This window comes from Motacilla alba, chromosome 1, assembly GCF_015832195.1.
Source record: "Motacilla alba alba isolate MOTALB_02 chromosome 1, Motacilla_alba_V1.0_pri, whole genome shotgun sequence".
Taxonomy (NCBI): Eukaryota; Metazoa; Chordata; class Aves; order Passeriformes; family Motacillidae; genus Motacilla; species Motacilla alba.
Window position 1 is genome coordinate 55,873,655 of NC_052016.1, and position 22,745 is coordinate 55,896,399.

Below are 22,745 nucleotides of genomic sequence, written 5' to 3' on the forward strand. Positions count from 1 at the left end.
CTCCACAGACAGCTCAGCAACCCCTGGTTCCAAACCAAACACAGCCTGTAATTATTTCAAAATGGCCCTTGGATTCCCCCATCCATTCATCCATCTCAGACACAAAAATAACACATTGTTTTATCTGTGAGTATAAGAATGTTTTTTCAGAGGAAATAAAGAGAGCAGACAGTTTCCTTCCTGACTCATTCACAAACTACTCTTCCACTCTGCTAAACGTGGCCATCAACATGAGGCCCTCCTCTGTTCCCTTTGATCTGCAGCCCCGTGTTCCGAGAGTCCCAGGACAGAGACAAGGCTTTGGTGCTCACAGCTGCAGGCACAGGGCCTGTGTTTCTCAGAGAGACAAGAAAGTGGCAAAGCTTAAAGGAAGTCACACATTCAAGATCTGATCTTGTCCCTCCAGGCTTAGGGGTGAGGTGGGAGGCTTCCATTTCCTGGGAGAGGGACAGACACTCCAGAGCAGTGTAGGAATGAGTAAAAAACCCTCTAGTGACATCCCTTCATGTAGTAGGGAAAGAGTGGAAAGACATTTTCCTCAATCATAGTAGATAAGAAAAACTGTCTCTCTTTTCATCATCCATTCTCAAAGCCATACATTTTGATGTGGTAGTCTTCATCTCCTGCTCCCATAGAAGGCATACAAGAACATTGCTCGTGGTCCCTCAGGATATGTAACCGCAGAAGAAGCCTTCCTGACTGCTCTCTTTCCTCTTCTCTGGACTAGGATATATGACTTCTTAGAAGCCATCTGACAGAATGCCTGTGGTTGTAATAAACAGCCAAGCTTCAATTGTGTTAAAAATCAATACAATAATGAATTACATTGTCCAGGACTATGAATTAGTAGGATGATTTGGACAGCAAGCAGCCAGCACAAGTTATTCATTTAGCTGTTGCAGCAGCTATAAAAGCCTCAGTATTATCAAGGCACTTAGAGGGAGGTGATTCTGCCTCTCACAACTCTACAATTGAGTCCAGAGGAAGGCCACAAAGATGACCAGAGGGCTGAAGCACCTCTCCTATGAAGACAGGTTGAGACAGCTGGAATTGTTCAGCCTGGAGAGGAGAAGGCTCCAGGGAGACCTTTTGGCAGCCTTCCATTACTTAGAGGGGGTCTAATAGAGAGATGGAGAGTCACTTCTTCCAAGGGCATGGCGTGATAGGACAAGGGAGAATGGTTTCAGACTGAAAGAGGACAGGTTTAGATCAGATATTGGGAAGCACTTTTTTACTCTAAGCATGATGAGCTCTGGCACAGATTTCCCAAGGAAGTTCTGGGTGTTGCAGCCCTGGAAGTGTTCAAGGCTGGGATGGAGGGGGCTTTGAGAAACCTGGTCTGGTGGAGGTGTTCCTGCCTTCCATTAGACCAGGCTGGAGCTAGAGGGTATTTAAGGATCCTTCCAACCCAGACCATTCTATCATTCTATTATTCATAAGGGGATAGGTGTTTTAACTCCTCAATTTCACCCGTTAGGCCAGCCCACACGTGCATATACTTATCCCTGACCTTTTAAAGCAGAAACATCATTGCATCATCACTGTTAACTCCAAATGCTAACACACTCATGGCAAAAAAATCAATACTAGTTGTAATTGTCTTGTGCTGCAGAGTGGTATCCAAATACTGAGAAGTATTCGGACACATTTAACAATTATATGAGAACATCCACAAACATATGATCTCTGCCTAAGAGGCCTGGTTATATTCAAATTGTGTTCTTTAAGGTGGAACTAAATGCATCCAGGACTACTTACTTAACACCAGGTCAGAAAAATAGATTATGTCAAATTTAATACATGCACGACACTGACCTATATGGAGAATGTCAACCTACTTCTCTAATCTCATAATTCATGAGCCAAAAGGGTACTCAATGAAATTGAAAGGTCACTTAATAAGCTTTCTTTTTATTCAATGTAAAATTAATTTATTTCCCTGCCACAGGCATGAGTCGAGATTGTCAGAAGGCAGAACAATGCTGGACATTTAAATTATTAGCACGATAGCTCAAGTAATGGTTACAGAAATAACTAAATCAAACTACTTCCTTATAGTAGTACCTTTGCATATGTAGCTATTGCAAGGCTAAAATCTTCCAGCCTGATTTGGCAATTCACTTTACACTGAAAAATAAACAAATTAGAATATCCCAGCCTTTAATTTCTATGGGATTAACCTGAAATGGGAAAATGTGTGGGTAGGAGAGTGTTACTTACTCTGGTTTTTGTTTGTTTTGCTGATACTAAATTTACATTTGTCTTCTACCCTGACCTGATCTTTGTTGGGTTGAAGCAATTCTTCTTTTTAGGTCAGTGTAAACACACTCTGAGTTAGCATTTCCTGCTGGGCTTCCTTTCCAACCTGGTATGCTTCCCTTGCTAGGACTTCCTTCAAATTGCTTCAGAGATCACCAGAGGAATCCCAGGTCATACCCCTGCCCTTCCAGCATAAGAACACCTCTCTGGAAGGATTGCTCTTCCCATTTAGTGTGGTGATTTACCTTGTACCGTGACATATGCCGCACTCTCCACGGACCCTTTCAAGTTGGTGGCTATACACTGGTAAAGTCCTTCATCCTCCTCTTTTACTCTTTCAATCAACAGCATTCGGCTTCCAGGCCCTAAAATTATTCCTGTGAAATGAAATATTTTGCAATGAGAGGGAGCCAGGGTATAAACAAAACCTGGTCCTTGTGTAACAGTATCTGCTTCAAGTTCTTCTCAAAAGAAATCTGAGCCAAAGTCTGCACAGCACAATGTTGTCTGCAGGAAAGCCAAATACACTTGGACATCTTGTGAGTCTCTTGGAAATCAGTGTTTATAAAGCACTTTTGTGAGTCAAAAAGTTCAGCCTAAGGTGGTACTGTTTATGTTGATAGCACTGTGCCTATGCTTTCATCCAGGTAAGCACTTTAGCATGTCTACAGCTTTTGGAAAAAGGATAATCTGATTACTGCACTTACAGGCCCAGGTCTGCCCCAGAAGCAGCTCAAGCTTAGAGCCCTTCCAAAAGCCCTTCAGACTGTCCTTATGGGCAGCAGACTTGCTCCAAACCTCACCTGCCCACGTGGCATGGAACGACCGGCTCCTTCGCAAAGGGGCTCTGGATAGTGCAAAGAGAATCCCCATGGGGTGTGCCCTAAAGCATAGGAGTTGCCTGAAGTTTTAAACATCTTGTTTATTCCAGATAGGTCAACCCAGAAGACAGCCTGGACAATACTCCAAGAAGCAAGGAAGAGGCAGGGAGCAGATTTGGCCTCAAGACTGCTGCTAAGGCACCTTCTAGCCAGGAAATGTGCAGTCAAGTACACACTTGTGTTTGGCTCCATCAGAACCACAGTCCCATCAAAATATATTCCCACCATCTATTTCAGGCACCTAACTGAAGTGCTCTGACCTACCCTCTGGAGACATCTCCCTGGCTCCAAACTGTGTCTGTTGTGTTACACCCAAGTTAGACACATAACATTCATTTTGGAAGAGAGTGTTATTAATGCACACTAAAGCAATGTGATCACTGTAAAGCTTAATGGAATCTGTCTCTAGATTAAGCCAAGTACCTGGGCTGAAAGTCTGCACAGGCTTATAACTCAGTTGGAGAAATCCTCAGAATTTTTTCCAGTAGTTTTTATTCATGCTGTAGTAATTCCCAGTAATTCAGGACACGACCATAATTGCAAACTTTCTAAAATGTTCTGTAGAAGACTGCATCTTGAATTCAAGTTCCTATGGACCAAACCTCCTTGAACATTTCTGCTGAGTGTTTTAACACTATCTCAGTGTGTGCTTCTGTACCAAATGTGCATGAATTCCCATGAGAAAGGTTTTGCCTTTTCTTCTGTCATTCATTTCCATCTGAAATATCCAAGGAACACTTCCATGACTATGATGCCAGCAGCTGGACATTTAGCCTTAGCTGATCTTTGAAGCTACATTCCAGGAACATAAGTAAACAGCTCCCAAAGTTTTCCTGTTGTTGCAACATGCCACCTGGGAAGCTGTTCCTTTCTGTTGCATGAGACCTGAATTTTTCTGCCGCTGGTAGATGCATTTGGATTTTGGATACCCCAGATATGGATTTAGTCTCCTGGATAGTTTTTGACTCATGAACAGACTTCAAGTACCTGACCACAGACTCCTACTGGTACTTCCATATCTGCTGGCCAAGACCCTGTTCCTTGGGCTCCCTCTATAAGAAATGGAGGTAACTATGTTTCTCTGGAGATGACTCTTTTAAGATGAAAAATGTTTCACCGATTCCATAAAGACCAGTTGTGTCTAGATCTCCAGCCTGGCTCCTGTTTTGGAGTGAGACAGGATTGTCTGGAGCACCTGGGTTGCTGCCTGCCTTCCTTACATCTAGGTGCTGGTGCCAATGACTCTGCAAATGGCTACCTGAGGAGGATGGGTAAATAAAAAGCCTGCTGTAAGAGGTAGGTGAGTACACAAAGCTCTCACCTGGTTCTTGCTGTATTTCCTCATGGTTTTTAAACCAGGATATCTGGGGCTCAGGAATACCACGAGCCTGGCACTCCAACATGGCAGAGTTACTGGCGTTCACTGTCTGATCCGTAAGCTGCCGCAGCAGGGCTGGTGCCTCTTGAGCTATAAGACAAAACAACACCTTTGTTTTACATTCTTGTAATGGTGGAGATTAAATTATCTCCCCTACACTCATTTTACTGGTATTAGAGATTGCTACAGCTCTTCTACCAAGCTCATTTTTCACTGATTTTATTTACTGTTCTACTTAGCTCAGGAGTGTTTGGTGTGTGCAGAGAACTCCCATCACTCAGCAATAGCACGCTATGGTGACCAATGAACCCCCAGTGATGACAGTGTTCAAAAGATTTTCTCAGTTCTGTGACCAACCACACTTGTTTGTATCGAAAGCAATGACTTTCTATGAAAGCTCAGTTTCTCATCACCAAATGTAACAAACTGTGACACCAAAGATTTGAAGAATCATCAAAACACCCTTGTAGCAGTGTATCTCTGTGCTGCTGATAGCACTTTGCTGCTCCATACACCGTGATATGCATGAATGTGACTTTGATAATTTACTTACTTTAGAGAGTACAGTTACAAATCATATTCAGTAAACTCACATAATCTAAAACAATCATGAGCACATAAGCTTTGTACCAAAGTCTTCATAAATTATTCCACTTCTGCATTTCGCATATTTGGCTGAACATAATCAGACCTGGCCAAACCACACCACAGCATTTCAAAAACACACTACAAACCTCGTGTTAAAGTCATCTTGGAAAGAAACAAAACAATCTCATGATCATTTCAGCCCTTTGCCTCTCCTTCCCTCATTTCATACAGTGCTGAAGGCAGTTCTAACAAAGGTCAAAATATTTACATTTATGCACATTATATGGCAACATCTTTCATTCACATTTGCAACTCTCACATTATTATTTTTGGTATTTTGGTCCATTTAAAGCAGTCATGGAGAATTTAGGGAGCTCCTGAGTAGTGTCACAGGTGGAAATGCTCTACAGATTCCCTCAAATTCCTCAATTATTTGCAATCTTTCCCTTCAAGGATACTGCCAGGATCAGCAATTACTAAGATGGTAATACACAGATTCCAAATATGAAATAAAACAACAAAAAAAAAAAAAGCAGAAATCAACTGTTTGCAAATATTTTTGTTCAGGCTGCAATAGATGCCAATATATCAAGTTCAGTAGCAGCTGAATTTCTGATATTCTGTGTTTGGAAGATTATTATTTTTCCTTACAGAAAATCTAGCCATCACACATAATTATTCTAGCCATCTTTAAAATTATTCTGTTACCAGCCATAAATAAAAACTCTCCAGAAATGTTAAACCCCTATGTACCACCAGATTTTTCAGTGCGCATGAGCCCCACAGCACTAAAACCACCTTTAAAGTGGGATATTTTTGCAATGCCCTTGACCCTTAAAATTAATTCTGACATAGTCATGACTGTGCAGTGACTGTGGCTTTTGGGCACTTCTGAGCTGCAAGCCAGTAATTTCCACAGGCAATGATATTTGTTCTTTACAGCCTGGTAGACAATTTGTTCTCTCTTCCCAAACAGCATTGCTTATGAGAGGCACTGTAAATTCTTCATCACACACCTACACAGTGACAGAGTCAACTACATTTGCCTTGCAGCCAAGAAGACTGCCCTCTTCTCTTTGATACTTCGCCTCAATTTTTGTTTAGTTCTCATTTTTCACAACACGATGAACAGGCACAGTCTGAGGCACGTCCACATACACGTGCTGAGAAGAACTCAGCATTTATCAGCAGTCCCTGACAGACGCCCCAGCCCAGACATCCAAAATGAAGGCGGACAAGATGACACAACAAAGGCAAATCACACGTTCTGTGAGTTGTGATTAATTTTAATTTGTTTATAGCCATACACTAAAGATGGGATTTCATATTAAGAAAAACTTTTTTGCTTAAAACTTAAGTCATCATTCACATACTTTCAATAATTTCTCTGCTACAATCAGCTGATTTTTCAAGGACTTGGTCAACCTGAGGATTATTCTCTTTTGCAAACCACCTGTTTTCTCCTGTTCATTTTTGCAGTGAAGCCAAGGGGGACAGTTTCCAATGTCCTACTCTGCTCCCTCCAAAGCCAAGGGGCTAGCCTGGCCACCAGCAGAGTGTGGGGCTCATCTCCCAGGGCAGCCCCTAGGATCTGACCCCAGCCTTCATGCTTGCCCACAAATGCTGCCTCGCTGGCCAAACTCTGCTCTCAGTTACCCTGAGGAACTTCATTGTAGGCAGAATTTGGCCCAGGGGAGTGACAGGGGAATCACAGAGGGGAGAAGAGGACACTGGTATCAGAGTACTTTTCTGACCTGGGGTGGTAGGGAGGGGAAATTTGCATTTTTAAAAGCAAACCAAGGGAAAAAATTACAATTTGTTAATTTTAGGTTTACATTTGCATTCCATCCATTTTTGCCCTTTGTTAGGATTATGTAGTCTGTTCACTTATTTTTTATTAATCAGTACAAAAATATAAATACATGCTTTATTTTAAACACTTAAAAAAAAAAAAAGAAGAAGAAATATAATTCACACCTTTCTCCCTAAATAATATATTACACAGCAGAAGGCAGGGCAACTCCCCAAACCCATGAGATTCTCGAGTCATCCAAGGACATCAAAAGTGACATCGGTAGTTTTTATCCTGCCACCAAGAACTGCTTTCCTCAAAGGTTTCCAGTAAGCTTTCTCTGTGCCTTCCAACACGGACAGCCACATTGGGATGTTAGGACATCCTTGCACAGCGTGGCCCTCTGAGTGCTGGTCGAGCCCAGGCTGGTGGGACCTCCACTCAGCAGTGACATACATCATTGCAATGCACAACAACTTCACAGAAGAACAGTCTAATTGCCACATCTCTTTTTTTCTTTTTTTTTTTTTTTGACCCAAACTCATATTGCCTGGCAACTGGCTGCTACAAATCATCGTGCTTCGGCTCCCAAGGCCATGGAAAATTCGTAATGTCCTGTCATCACCGCCCACCTCGCCATCAAATGTCTTCCCACAAAACACCCTAGGAAAAAAGGGGATTCTGTATTGTAGTTCTTCTGAAGAATTGCAAATGCTAAAGAGTGAGCTTGCTCCGTTTTTAAGCAGTCGCCAACGACTTCACTTGCATTTTAGGCATGTTTTAGGAAAAAAAGAGAGCCTGATCCTTTTGCAAGAACGAATTGTTTCTGGAAGCCATCACGCTAATAATGAACAAAAGAGTTACTGTATACAAGCAGGCTATAGGTGACATTTCAAGATATAAATGATTATTCTTTTCTTTACTCTGACAACTTCCAGGTTACCAATTGTTTTCTAAGCATTTTAGGCTCCATGAAACTGGCATTATGGGGAAATGCTATTGTTTATCCTTTCACACTTGACAAAAGCAATTCCCACGTGAAAGGCAAGTTTAGCCGTGGGACACGGTCTCGATACCTAAAGGAGGAAATAGTCTGGTGAGTTCCCAAGCACAAGAAACTGTCATGTTGTCACCCTCTATTTTAAAAGCACAGCCACTTTGTTTCTTTGCTGCAGCTATTTTGGTCATTGTGGTCTGTTTTGTTATGGCTTATGTAAATGCTATATAAATGATCGATCATAAATGTAACCAAAAATAATAAAAGCTATGTAATTGTAAAAAAATAAAGTTATCAGATCTATTAAAAATAGTAACTTTTTCCTTACACAGAATTTATAGCACACAGAAACATCTCATAGCAAAATCATGACAAAGGAAAAGAAAACGGGAAAAGCTCACAAGGAATTCTTAGGTTGCCCTTAATTGTCCTTCAGCAGTTTTGCTTGTTCTTAATCCCCATAATAAATCCAATTGTCATTTGCATACCAAAAGCAATGAATATTTTTAATGGCATCGATTTTGAATTTGTATTTTAAAAATGTATTAACTAACCGTGCTGGCTAAAACCTTGTCAGTCATGTTAGTGTAACATTCCTCCTTTAATAAAATAATTACAACATTACAAACTCCTGAATCTTCAGGCCAGAAGCAACACTCACACTTTTATCAGTAGTTTTTTACATTAGTGCAGAACTGACTTTAAAAATTGACCAACACAGCAACTGGAAGTCTACCTGGATTTATTTGGAGAAACATGGTTCATGTCTGTCAGTTGTAAAATCATCATTATTATAAATGATATGATAAGTCTGTCCATTATATCAACATTTTTATTTCTTCCCTGCATACTTCTTTTAGAAGATACGTTTTTAAGATTAATGTACTTTAGTGTAGAAAATAATTTCAAATAAATAAGTATTAGAACTTGCTCAGCAGGTAATATTTATAAGTCCATCAAGATCAGATTAAAATAAAAAATATGTAGTCCAGTCAATCTCAAACTGAATTGTGCTCATTCTGCACATTCAAGTTAGCTTATTAAATGTCCATTGTTGACTGAAAACAGCAGTTTTTAAAGTTAATCAGTTTATTCAGCTTTGACACTTTTGATGAGGCTGATATCAAAGCGGAAGAAAAGATTGATCCAAAGTTTTCCTTATTGCTCAGTAGGAGACAGCAAGAGAAAAAATAACGGCATGTAAAATGTAGCACAGGGGATCTTCCAAACCCCAGCTTCCATGTGCCTTTTCAAAGCAGAAAACACCCGTCTGAACTCAACCGGAAGCTCACGCGTTAGGATTTTGTTTGCTATTCCTCCTATTTCCAACCCATGGGGAAATGAGCACCGCCTCAGGGCTTGAAAGGTAGCAACAGTAATACAAAAATCAAGATGATATGAGACATCTCTTACTGTTTAATGAGTCCTTTAATGTTTTACATTGCTTTGTGTTGTACAATCATTCCTTGTGCTTTTATATTTGAGGATCCGAGAGTAAACAGCCTTTTTGTTGCAGTGCTCACCTCTGATTGTAACGTCTTTCTGTTGAAGCACTTCTTTCCCCGTGTATATGTTCCTTGCTCGGCAGGCATAGGTGCCTGAGTCTGCCAGGGAAACGTTTTTGATGGTCAGAGTGAGGGTGATGGAGTACTCCCTGTTGTGAGACTTTTTTGCTTTTGTTTGATTGTTGACTGTCCTAGGTAAAATCCAAGCAATGTCTTTGTACAGGAATTTGTTGGCCGAACAGGACAATACCAAATTCTCTCCTTCAATGGGCATTTTTTCCAAACTAATATGGAATCCACTTGGTACATCTGTCAAAAATCAAGAACACTTTTTAGTTTATATGAAACTAATGAGCCAAAATTAACACAGCTTATGTTTCCCCTTTATCAGGAAGTGTTTGAACTAATCAATGTCGTTGTCTTCCTGCTCAGGTGTGTAATCTTTCCTTTCATACACTCAGCTCCAGCTATTCTCATAATTTTTCTTGGAGTTATGATACACTTGGCCTCAGATGTCACTTGGTGTAAACTGAAGTTGCTCTTGGAAGTAATGAGTTTGTATAAATGTTATGCCAAGTTATGACAGACTGGGGCAAGGTACCAAAAGCAGAATTATTTAAAGACAGCACAGTGGGACTATGAAAAAGGAGAAATATTCTAATCACAGCTCCAGCTTGTGAACCACATAAGAGAAAAGGAATCTCAAGAGGGCAGTATAAAAATACTGCATTTCATCATGCTTGGTTATACTGTTTTCTTGTTATTCACAAATATTCAGATAAAGTATGTCTATTTCTTAAAAACGCTTCAAGTCCTGAGAAATTACAACATCCGTGATCACATGCCTGAGATTTCCCTTGGAACAGAGGTGCTTACCCTCCCTGCATTTAAAACCTACCAGGCACCCAAGAGGTAAGCAGAAGCAGTACCCTCTGCCCTGGGTGACCAGCTGTGTGTGGGCAGCACTAGGATGAAGTTATTTTCTTTGGCATTATCACAGGTGAAAAATATTTCCACCTGAGAGGAACCAAGGATCATTGCACTAATAATTTACTAAGTGTAGACACGGCTTAAGTTTTCACTTCACAGCAGATGGCTCAGGCAGGAGTAATTTAGCCAACAATGCAGAAAGTCCTACTTGAAAAGGTCCTGTTTGCAGTTTATTGTAATGTCACTTGCAACTTCCTCCACCTGGGGAGTGGTGCAGAGCTGTGGTGGTGTCAGCTGCCTCCCAGCTGCCTCCACCTGGGGCTCATCCCTCCTGTAAGCAAGGCACTTACACCACTGACCTCAGTGAAAGTAGAAGTAAGTTCCTGAGAGAAAGCACTTCCAAGTTTTACTCCTAGAATGCAACCTCTCTTGGTTTATTTGTAGCCAATATTCTGATAAAGTCATTTCCTTCTTCTCGGTCAAGTGACATCAACTGTGGCCATTTTCAATTGTTCTTTCACTACTAATTGCTACGGCACTTGGCTGTAAACTTGACTTGAAATCCTAAGAATGGCTTCTTCTTTCATAAGGGAGAACTATACCTTCTTTTCTTGTTTCTTAGGATCATGAACTGCGCAATGCTGACTTCCATTCAGTTCATTCTTACCAGTGCTGCTGCTTCAGGTTTAATGTCACTTCAGCAGGAATGTGTAAAAAGTACCTCTCAAGTGAATAATATCCCACATAATTTTTCATTACCCTCTCTCATTGATTGACCAATCCTTCACACAGCTTCTCCCTAAATCCCCACATTGCAAACAGAGCTGCCTTGTCTTCCAGGGGAACCATAAGCATAACCTGCTCCTTGCTCTCTGCCTGTTGGAAGCCTGGCATCAGTTGTCCCCCTTAACATCCTATTTTCCACATCTATCCCTGAGTTGAACAGAGGGTAAACGAGCTCCTTCTAGCCCTGGATTGAAATTTCTCCTGACAGTAGATGCCTCCCAGGGAGAGGCCTGATTTCTGCTGGTTGAACTCATCGTGCCCCTGCAGTGGGAGCAAAGTGTGTGCCTGTCATCAGCTGCAGTTCAGGGGTGCAGTCCAAACATCAACCTAGTGGAGGCAGTGACACTAAAATATTAGACTGGGTATTAAAGCCTGGGGTTAAATTGTTCCACTTACATTCCATTGGGATACCGCTTTTCTCTCTCTGGCAAACAAAGCTTTAAGAAAAACTTCAAATTTCATGAACTCGTCTGTGAGTGAAAACCATCAGGGTCCTGTTTGATATGTAAGAGTGTGTGGTGCCAGATTCTAATCTCAATTAAGAACATACTGACTGGAAGTGCTATTAAGATGAAACACCTCCATACATGGAATGCATCGTATTTAGCCTCAGCTGCCAAAATACAGACATTTACTAGAATATAGATATTCTGTGTTCTGTATGTGGGCAGAAGTTTACAGTCCAGGGTGTGACACAGGTTTCTCCAGAGGGCAGTGCAAACTGTCCCTTTAAGATGGGTCAAATGCCAGATATCCTGGTCCCTCATGCTTAATTATGAAGAGATCCTACATGATCAGCTTAGGCTTAGTACCTAACTGTAGGATAAAAGTTAGATGAAGTGAATCCTGTACTTGATTTTGTCAAAAAGCATTAAATTCAGACACACTTAAAAACAATCAAATGGCCAACATTTTGAATCTGGAGAAGTACTTGGAAGAAAGAAGGTGCTGCATCTTACTCACAGTACATTTCAAATTGTTTTGATGTGTGCTGGGAAAGCCAGGGTATTGGTTAGAAATAGTGATAATTTTTGCTTTTGAAGATGCCAGTCCTCAGAAAGAGCCAAGCAAAACTCTTGAGATGAAACTAAAGATCCCTGGGGACTGAGGCAAATGAACTATGTTTAGCTTAAAAGGATAGCATGCCAACAGAATAACACAGTTACAACTACTTTTATGTTGTCAGGTTTGGAGCTCTTCCTCAATGTGCCTTCTGTGAAGACTATTTTCTGAATAAATCTAGGGACAGAAGCAAAATGCTCAGGATTCCAAAAGAATCATTTGTTTAAAGGCTACGAGCCTCCTAATATATGACACCTATCTCACCGATTGTTACAGGCTCAGGCTAGCTAAATAACGTGGCTGGGAATAATGTAAAAGGGTTTTATTTACTTTAGTGATTTGAAGCTTCCTGTGGAAATAGCTCCCAGGTTTCCTGATGGAAGATTTTGTTTATCTTTGCCAAGCACCATCAGGAATCTCAAAATAAAATGCGCTTAGTGACATTGGGAAACCAGGGAGATAAGGCAGAGCTGTTCCTGTTTCACCCTCTGTAATTGCAAACACACCCATGGGCCTGCTGTGTGCCAGCAAAACAGCCCAAAATGTAGGGAAAGGGGCAGGCTGGAGGAAAGGGTGCTAATGCAATTAAATTTGGCATAAAGGTGTTGTTACAGAGACTGCTTCCATACCAGTCAGCAGGAGAGCTTTCAGAAATCACCTTTCTACATTGCTTTGATATAAATTTCACAGCTACTTTTGAGTCTTGAAAAATGATTTGCTTTTAGAGCTAAGTCAGTGACAATACACCAAAAATGCCCTTTGTCTGACAGAAGCCATAGGAAAGCTACTCCAAAGTCCATGGTCTTTGTGTCATACACCCTCAGGCACAGTGTATAAAATCATGTATACCATTCTCAAACTTCCTAGGAAAAGATGGGCAGGTTTCACTTTAAGCCCAGAAATAATGATATTTACAGTAACTAAAGAAAGTGCTTGTTCTTCCTAGGTTCTCTCTGTTGGCAGTAATTTCCTTATGTTTACCTTTCCCTGAAGGAGTGGAACTTGTCAACTCCAAACTAGTGCTGCTGGGACACGTTCTGCCTTTCACCACCTTCCTAATGGTTTCTGCCTACAAAAAAGAGACCCTTCTCACCACTGCAGCCACTTCACTGGAGCACGTGCATTTTCTCTTCCCCAGGACAAGGGCTGAGGGAGATTGCCTTCAAGGAAAGGGATTTCCCTGTTCAGAACAGTCTTTGTCTCCATCTACTCTTTGGAGTAATTCCTGGTGTGTCCCTTTTACAGAGGGCAGCAGCTCCTTTTCCTACAAGGAATCATCCCCTCCTGGTTAGACACTTCTTTTACTTTTAGACACTTTTGCATGGCTCAGGCTGACTTCAAATGGCACCAGAAGATTCAACAACATAAGATAAACTAGCCCTAAGCTGTCACAAAAACCCTGAAGTATTGGTTTTGGACTCATCAGAAGGAAATACTTTGCAGTGTCCTGTTCACATCCATCAGCATGTAAGGCTCTCAGGTTTGTACTCCCTCAGTGCATTTTTCAGCACATTCTGGACATGTTTGTTTCTTGATGTGAAACACAGGCTGTACCCAGCCATAGCAGTTTGGTCTCAGCCTGATGGAGGAGAATTATGGAGAGCATGACTGGATTTTTTGCGGGGACCAAACAACAGTATTGTTTACACTGCTTTCAATCAATGCAAGTGAGTGTCAGAGGATGATCAGGACTTTCCATGTCACACAACTGAAGTGCTCAGCTCCAGGAACTCATAGGACAAATGCATTTCAACTCCACTGCCCTATAAAGAATTTTTGCCACCAGTCAAGATGTTAAGAAATTCCAAGACATAATAAAGCTGACACTCCTCATTCTGAACACCAGCCAATATAAGATTCTTCAAAGGGAAGTCATAACATTCTGCATGTTCTTGTGCAAGCTTTAGTATCAAGGAGAAGGATTTCCTTCCATCCTTGTTTAAGATCTGAGAATGCTACATCCTTCATGTCACTGCACTAAAATAATTGAAACCACCATCAAAACTTTGGAAGGGAGATTTGGATACAATGAATGGGGTCCATCAAAGTACAGCTTCATTTGGTTTCAGGATCTTCCATGTCATATTGTGAAAACTGAGGAGTAAGAGTTAAAAAAGGCCAAATTCAGCCCCTTGCACATTGAAAGAGCAGCATTCTCAATGACTTCTCAAAGTTTCATGTGAAGTGCCCACACAAAAATGAAACTATCGTTGGCATATGAATTTATGGAGAACTGTGTGGTGTTCAGCGTTCTGTCCAAACATACACGATGTGAGGATAGGGATGAAAGCAAAACTGAGAGTGGGGACAAGAGTCATCTTCAAGGTGGCAAATGTTCTTGTCACTTCCATTAATAGAACAAGGAGACATATTTCTTGTTTCTGCACTTTAACAAACAACCTGCCTATGTGTCACTTATCTGTTTATACTTCTCATGCTTCTTACCAATTTTCTGTACTTATAGATAAGTGACACTTTCTAAATCTGAAAGTGTGTTATGACATGGAGCTTTAACAGCTGTAGACACCCACAAACGAAGTCTGCCAGGTGAAACTGTACGAGAAGCACAACAGTGAATACCTAAAAAAGAAATGGCAAGTGCTCGCAGTAGTGCCCATCTGCTGGCATGATGGAGTCATGCTGCCTTCTGGTAGCTGAGGCCTGAAATGTTGCTGAGGCAGTGCCACAACTTGTCAAGAGCACTGACTACTACTCACGGCTACTCTTCTGTGTGGGCAGGAGTGATACCGCTAGCTGGATGGAAGCCAGATGGAATCTGGGCAGACGCAAGGAAGACTACAAAATCCTGGAGATGCCAGAGAAAGGTATTGGTGCCCAAGCTATCTTTTCTTCTCTTTTAGTCAACAGGCCGCTGGGTTGTAACAGCAAGGGCATCACCAGCAGAGATAAAGAAGTCATTACACTCTAATCAGAACTTGTCAGGCCATATCCAGAATACTGCATTCAGTTTGGGTCCCCTCTATACAAAACAGATGTGGAAAGTCTGGAAAAGGTCCAGAGAGGTGCCACAAAGATGATCAAAGGAGTGGAAAGTCTGCCATATGGGGAGAGGCTGAGAGAACTGGGTTTGTGCAGCCTTGAGGAAAGGCTTAGGGGAGACTTTATCAACATGTTCCAGTATTTAAAGAAGCTGGAGACTCCTGTTTTACAAGGAGACACATTGAAAATATGAGGGCTTATGGGTACGAGTTACTCCTGGGGAGAGTCTGATTGTACACAAGAAGAAATTTTTCACTATGTGGACAATCAGTCATTGCAATAATCTCCCCAGGGAAGTGGTGGATTCCCCAACTTGGGACACTTTTAAGATCCATCTGGACAGGATGCTGTGCTTTTCCCAAGACAGGTTAGGCCAGATGATCCTTGAGGCCCCTTTCAACTTGGTATTCTATGATTCAGCTTGTCAGAATATTTTAAAAACACAGAGTTTAGGAGGGAGAACATTTTTTTAAGTAGTCTTTCCTTTTTTTTTTAATCAAATCTAGTGACAGTGTGTCTACTCTCTTTTGATATCTCCCAGAATAGAAATAGAATGAGTTTCCCTAAAATCACTCATCAGAATTATAAGCAAGAGAATGACAACATAAAAACCCCGGAGATTATGATCTGGGGATTAAAGCATCTAAATATTTTAGCCTTTTTGCTTTTTCTCATCTTTTTGAATGAATTACATTACTTTAATGATCCACCCTGAAAATTGCCAACAGCCTAAGTTTATAAAACTACTGCTTTATAAACAAAACTAAACTTTTGACAGAAAACAAATCCTTTGTAATTGCAAGTGCAGACTTTATGTTGCTGAATAATGCAGTAGTTATTCCCAAAGCCACACTGTGGGCTTTTTTCAGAAATTCCTGAAGTGAAACATTAAGTCATTTGTTTGTGAAAACTCCAAACACATCTCATAATGCAAAAATAACAGAAAGCATACTCATACGTGAAGATAACACCAGAGGAATTCTCAGTGCCATGGCGCAAATGGCATTCCAGGCTGTCTTTCTCAGAAGAGGAAACAAAACTCTGTAGTCTGTATCCTGACACTTTTCCACCCATAAGTTGCCATTGTCCCTGAGGTCTATGAGAGGTACCCCAGACATCTCTAGCACCATGCTGCCTGCAGACACTGGCACTGTTCTAGGCTCTGTGTTGTGAGATATCCTGGTGGGCAACAGAATGAGGTTGTAGACACTGTCAATGTCACACATGATACTGGCTTACTGGTGGGCAAAAATACACTAAAATTTCACGCATGAAATGACTGCAGAGGTGAACCAAAATGGGGAATTACTCATTGCTGTATTTGTAATTTCTGTCATGCTTGATGCTTAAGGGAGGAGTGAGTCATTCACCAAATTGGCATCCCTAGAAATCTGGAGCAGCAGCTATGAAACCTACCAGCACCACCCAAAAGCGTGGTATGAGCTTACAAGTGCATACATTACAGCAATTCTGAAACAGTGGTGTATTACAAAGCCACAACAACCTAACAGTTATAACTCCAGGATCAGGAAACACGTTTGACTCTAGAGGAGTAGATCTTACCTGTTACAATAAAACTGACATTTCTTTCAGATTTCCCCACTTTGTTGGATGCCACACAGCTGTAGATTCCTGACGATTTGGCTCCAGCTACAACAAGAGTGCTAGCAGTCTGCAAAAGAAAGAAGAGGTTTAGCTCTCCTTGGCTCAAGAACTCACTTAAAGCTTGCCTTCTCTTTTTCCTAAGTCACCATTGGCTGTCCCATGATCCACTCTTTCCATTCGTTCAGCGATGGGCACCTCTGGGTCTATTTAAAGGAGATGTTACCATACACAGTTTTGCAAAGGATAGAAGAATAACAGGAAAAAAAGCTCCTTGGGTGACCCTTATATCATCAAAGCCATCATGACCAAAAATCTTTGGGTGTGTCTTTCAGATTGATTTATCTCTCGCTGGTGATGTAATGGTAAGCTACAAGACATGAAGCATGACAGAATGTGTTTCACACAAGGAGATAAGCAGCCTGTAGGAGAGCCAGACTGCAAAGGGAATAGGAGAGGCATGCCTCAGGCATTTGGATAATCCTGGGGGAAAAAAGTAGCTCAATTTAGCACTAAACTTGTTGGATTTCTTTCATTTTCCCACATAAGTGTCAGGTGAGACAGACCAGCAGCAAAAGAGATGTTTGCTCATCTTCTTTTGTACTGTTTCCTTGGACTTAATATTTCTGTTCTATAATAATATGTCCATTTTAGTTATGTTATATTCTATCACCATCTTAAGAGGTCAGCACACTAAATATTTTCTCAGAGTTATATGACTTGAAAGATGAAACCTTGAAAGGCCAGGGACCAAAAACACCTAATGTGCCCTTAGAAACATAAAAACCAGTGCAATAATAAGAGTTATACTTTTAGGGTGATGGAAAGCCATGGTCTAGTGGCTTGGGCACTAAGCAGAAGAGGAAAGTTATGCAGAAACAAATGACGTGTCATTCTGTGATGGAGCTGAGACATGAGGCATGGACATGGACTTCATGTGTAATGTGTAATGTGCTTCCAGTTACTACTTGGTAGCTTTATTCTCTTTCTTTCTGTTGCCATTTTACTTGTTCTGTAAAACATGGTTTGGCTGGAGTTACGGGCAGAGCTGGGACAGTGACGAATGGAAATTGTGGGGCTTCAGAATTCCACTGCTTGGAATAGTTTGGCTTCTCTAAAAACCCTAAAAATAAGTTCTGTGCAATTAATACATTCTTTTAAGTCTGCCTGATTGCTGGAGTTCAGAGACAAACACAAGAGGGTGAGGCAGTGATAAATAAGGACCACTTATCTACATTTTTGTATAAACACTGACTGAACATTTGCACTGCTTTTGTCTCCTGCTGGGAGAAAGCATAGCTATCCCCAAACTCCTGTTGAGCCCCTAAATGAAATAGATCTTCTGGTTTCCCAAAATCATTCTTCAGTAGAGAGAGTCTATTACTTTTCCTACTACTCAAGCAAACACCGTTGAGGCAAATAATTTGGTTTTGACTTATTTGTTTTAGAAGACTTCACTGTGGTAAATTCATTACAAGTAATCCTAACAGCACCTCTAGCCTGTAAAATTGTCTCAGTGGCCAACTACTTGTCTGCTAATACACTACATAATATTTTTAGCTATAATTTTTATAAACTACCTTTTTGGATCTTCTGTGAGATGAAAGAGGATCCGTAATACCAGATAGATAATTACAGCCCTTAGGAAAAAATCATCCTATTTTGCTAAATTCAGTAGGCTGACCTCTACAAATTTCTAATTATAAAGGCTGCACCCAGCCCTGTCCATATTTTGTCATTCTCTTTGAATTTCTTCCAGGTTCTAAACATAATTTTTTAAAGTGTGGATACAGAGCACAGGACCAGGATTCCTGCCTCTGTTTTTTCAACACTAACTCAGACCGGAAGGAAGTCCCACAATGTCTACCACAGAAGGCTAATGTGGGTGGTTAAAAACTGCTTCTGCCATGCCAGACTTTCCACCAAAAAATAGCCTTTTTCTGCTCGTTGGTATTACCTCACAGCAATTTTGCCCAGGAACCAACTGTGACCATTCTCCTTCACCACAGTGACGGAGAATGAAGCCCTTGCTCTCTGACTCCAGGACACCTGTCTTTACATATACACAGAGGCAGAGCATTTCTGAGCCTGAAAAACACGTGCTGACTATTCCTCCCACAACTACTCCAAAGGTTTGAAAAGTTTTTGGAAGTATCAGACTGCATTTTGTCCATATATCATTAGGTATTACTTTTTAATGGAAAATTGTGCATACTACCTTGAGTTTTACTGCTTCAGCCCCCTGTGATGTGATTATTACTTCTGTTACACTGCTGATGGTGCATAGAGTTGTGCTAAAGGAGTATGACTGCAGTGACTTTCAGATGATGCCTCTTCTTGTGCATTACGTTGCCTGAGAGAACATCCATTGGCATTGAAAGCCAGTGATTTAACTTGCCAGCTTTTCCCCCAGCAGCATTTTGGTTTTGACCAACTTACACTGTCCCAAATACTTCTTTAGCATGGGCCAAGGATCACTTCCAACAAGCAACTCCCACGCAAGCAATGGCTCTTTGGAAGGCAAGGGGATGAAATGCTGTGAACACAGGAGGCCTTAGTGCTAGAGAGCACTAAGAGAGCTAGAGAGCTAGAGTATGTTCACTCTACTGAGGCAGAGAAAGCCACAGTGTCTAGGAGGAAGCAAGACTGACTTTGCAACAGAACAGAATATTTTAGAGACAACACGTCTCTGTATAAATCTTTTAGCTTATAAATTAGTCACAAGGATAGGATAACATCTCTTTAAATAGTTTGTGAGCCCTCCAGTGGTGCAGACTGTGTTTTTCATTGTGGTTGCCAGCCAAAACCCACCAGAGAATCAGTGTGTACAAAACTAAGCCTGGCATATTGTTTATGGAGAAACTATGGCTGTTTGAGATCAGTCTGTGCAGCATGGTCCCTCTGTACAGCTATTACTGCAAAAGAAGAAAAAGTTTTCGCAATCTTGTATCATCTGGCATCACAACAGGGAGTTTCAGTCCCTGGATTTGCAACTACGTTATATACAGAAAGTCTAAATTGTGTTGGCATGATCAGACAGAACAGGCAAATCCCTCCTGGCATGCTCAATATCTTCAGCATCATCTCTCCACAAACCCCATTCACCACCAAAGTTTTGGCCCTTTATGCCTTTTTTTTTTTTACTCCTATCATCTCTGCTGAAGCACCATGTTACAGGCCCATCACAAAGCCAGGGGCTAGGGAAGTAAGTCCCATACTGCTGCTGCTTTGCTGGGCGAATAAAAGAGACATAAGGCAGAAACCCTACGAGATGGAAGAGGAATTCACAGATTTGTTTGTGGTGGAAACTGATGAGGAAAAGACTGGGGAGGTAAAGAGAATGCAAAGCAGCTGACAAGATCATTACTGTTGGAGCCACGGTAGACTGGTCTTTCCCCTGGAGGGCCTGCTTGAAATTCTCTCTCCTCAAAGTAGATGAGATAGAGGATTCCCAGTGCTCCAGCTGATGGCAGAGAAGGAAAATAAGTTTTCAGAAAATGTTTGGCAACTTGTCTCTTATGTGACTCCCAGAAGGCCTCTTAAGACACTGACATGAATTTGCTCTGTTCAGAGATTGCTGCCTTGACTTCTTGAAACAGCCCATGTATTTAAAAAGCAAAATACTGCCCTTTCAACATAGAGCAGGTTAGTGCAAGTCTGTCAGTTATTGCCTATTCTCTTCTAGCTATGCCTTTAAGAAGAACTATTGGTTAAAAAAAGAAAGGAAATAAATGAAAATATGCTCTCTTTATGCCCTTGGATTTATCTTTGTCTCAAGGAATATCATTTAGGAAGATCCATTTCTAAATATTGGTAGCGCACTGCTGGATTGCTCTGCCCGTGCCAAAGACAGAGGATCTGCATGCCTCACATGTTGGCAAGGAGCATCAGTGCAAAACATCTGGTCAACATGTTTCACCTTCAAGACCACCATGGGAGAAACACAAAAATATCCTTAATGGGAGGACATGAGTACACACAGGAGAGCACCCACTTTCCCCCTGGGAAATTTTCATACAGAAAAGTCTCTGCGAGTTGCTGTTGTATATCAAGCAGCGCTCTGTTTTCCCTCTGCATCCTGTGCTGTCCCACAGCTCAGCAGCAGCAAGCCCCAAGTTCTGCTGGTTTTAATCTCACCAAGGGCTTGGCTCTGCTGGTACATCCCAAAGATTCACTTAAAAGTGTTGACAGCAATTCTAGTAGCACTCGGGAAGGCTCCAGGAGAAGTTACAATGTGCTGAAGAGAGGCAAGTGGGGCTCCCACTGCTATCTTTAGCCTGGGTTCTGGGGAAGATCATACTGTCCTTATGTTCATCTGTCTGCCAGCCTGTCCATCTGTCTGCTAGTATCCTCTCTTCCCCCACATGCTCAGTAATGTCTGAATCCATTGTCCAATTTCAACCAAGACTTATTGACAACTCAAAGCTCATGAGATCTCACACATTTAATGAAAACCAGCTGTTTGGTGGAGGAGAAAGATCAAAATGCTGCTGCAGTGAGCTAAACAGCTTTCTCTTCCTCTTTGGGTTCCAAATGGCCAGTCTGCACAGATGTACTGGCCAGACAGCTGGCGTGTGTCAGGACTGAGAACAGACACAGCACGTGCTTCTCCATCTCATCAGTAATACGGGAACTCGGAAGAGAGGTGGATGTTCAGGTTTTACATAGAAGATGCAGGAGAGATGGAATCCTTTTATTTTGCATGATTACACCTATCCGTCATGTCCAGGAGGGGTTGACTCTTCTGACTATTTAGCACACCACTTTGGAGGGTTACACTTTTTAATACTACCACCAGTCAGGCTGACACATCTTTGCCAGCCAGAGATACACAAGGGTGAGTCTTAATTTTGTCTTCCAGAATCATGTTACAGGGTCATTACTTTCCATTTTCCATGAAGTCAAGTGACTTTGTCACTCACAAGTGCTGGAACCACTAAAAACCTGTGCCAGTTAGGTATTAGTGCAGTGGAAAACAAAGCCATACATACATACATACATACATACATACTTATATATACATACATATATATACATATATATATATATACATACACACATATATATATATTTACACACACACACACACCGACACACACACATATGCACATGGTAAGCTCCAATTTCATGCATTACTACCCTTTGTACACCATACCTGGAGGCATACCCTGTGAGACAGACCCAGTTTTCGTGACACCTGCTATTGGTCAGTGGTACTCCAACATATGCTAGCAGCAGAGGCATGAGGCAGTCAGGGACATTCTGTTTCATTTCAGGTTCTCAGTAGGTTAGTTCCCAAAAACAAGAGGGTTTTGTCTCACTCCCTCTAACTTTTCCTTTACTCAACTGCCCTCCTGTCTACTGTCTCCTTCCCTTGAATTTACAATCCTTTCTTCTTGGCCCACACTTTTTGCTTTCCCTCATCTGAACTTGCCTTCTAGTGGTCTTCTGCACATGCTGCACACCCAGGATCCTTGTTGACTTCTCCTACAGAACCCTGTCCCTTGTACCCCTGTAGCAGGAGTACCAAGTGCCTTCAAAGCTCTTGATAAGCCAGTGTGTGCCTGCACACCCGGAGCACACTGAATGCATGCACCACTACCAGTTGCATTCACTACAATGAATGCACCAGCTCTCTGTACCTTATTATTGCAGGTCATTCACTGACTGACATTCCAATGAGCACTGACCATGCAAAGAATAATAATCAGTGTTAGCCCTCAGTTAGACACAGCAGTCAGCTTTAACAGGGAGCACTGAGAAGTGATGGGTGTTAGTCAGCTGAATGACAGGAGAGTGTCTGTGACCTGTTTACACGACAGGCCTAAGAATAGCACAACTTTGTAGGAAGCCCCTGAAATGTCCAACAAAACGAGAATCAAAACACTGGGTGGGGGAATCAAATCACTTCAGAGCTGTCTTATGATTAAGTCTTATGGCTTATGTTACGAAGTTCTTCCATTGT

At 41.5% G+C, this 22,745-nt stretch overlaps 1 protein-coding gene across 1 annotated transcript in view; it reads right to left on the reverse strand.

The window, feature by feature from the left end:
- Positions 1–22,745, reverse strand: part of FLT1 (fms related receptor tyrosine kinase 1) — a 110,668-nt gene that overhangs the window by 33,131 nt on the left and 54,792 nt on the right. Inside the window, exons 12-15 of the mRNA XM_038138267.1 lie at positions 16,742–16,850; positions 9,419–9,709; positions 4,462–4,608; positions 2,505–2,636 (exon numbers count right to left, since the gene is read on the reverse strand). Of these exons, the coding sequence (XP_037994195.1) occupies positions 2,505–2,636; positions 4,462–4,608; positions 9,419–9,709; positions 16,742–16,850 (679 nt within the window). The remainder of the gene's footprint in view (positions 1–2,504; positions 2,637–4,461; positions 4,609–9,418; positions 9,710–16,741; positions 16,851–22,745) is intronic.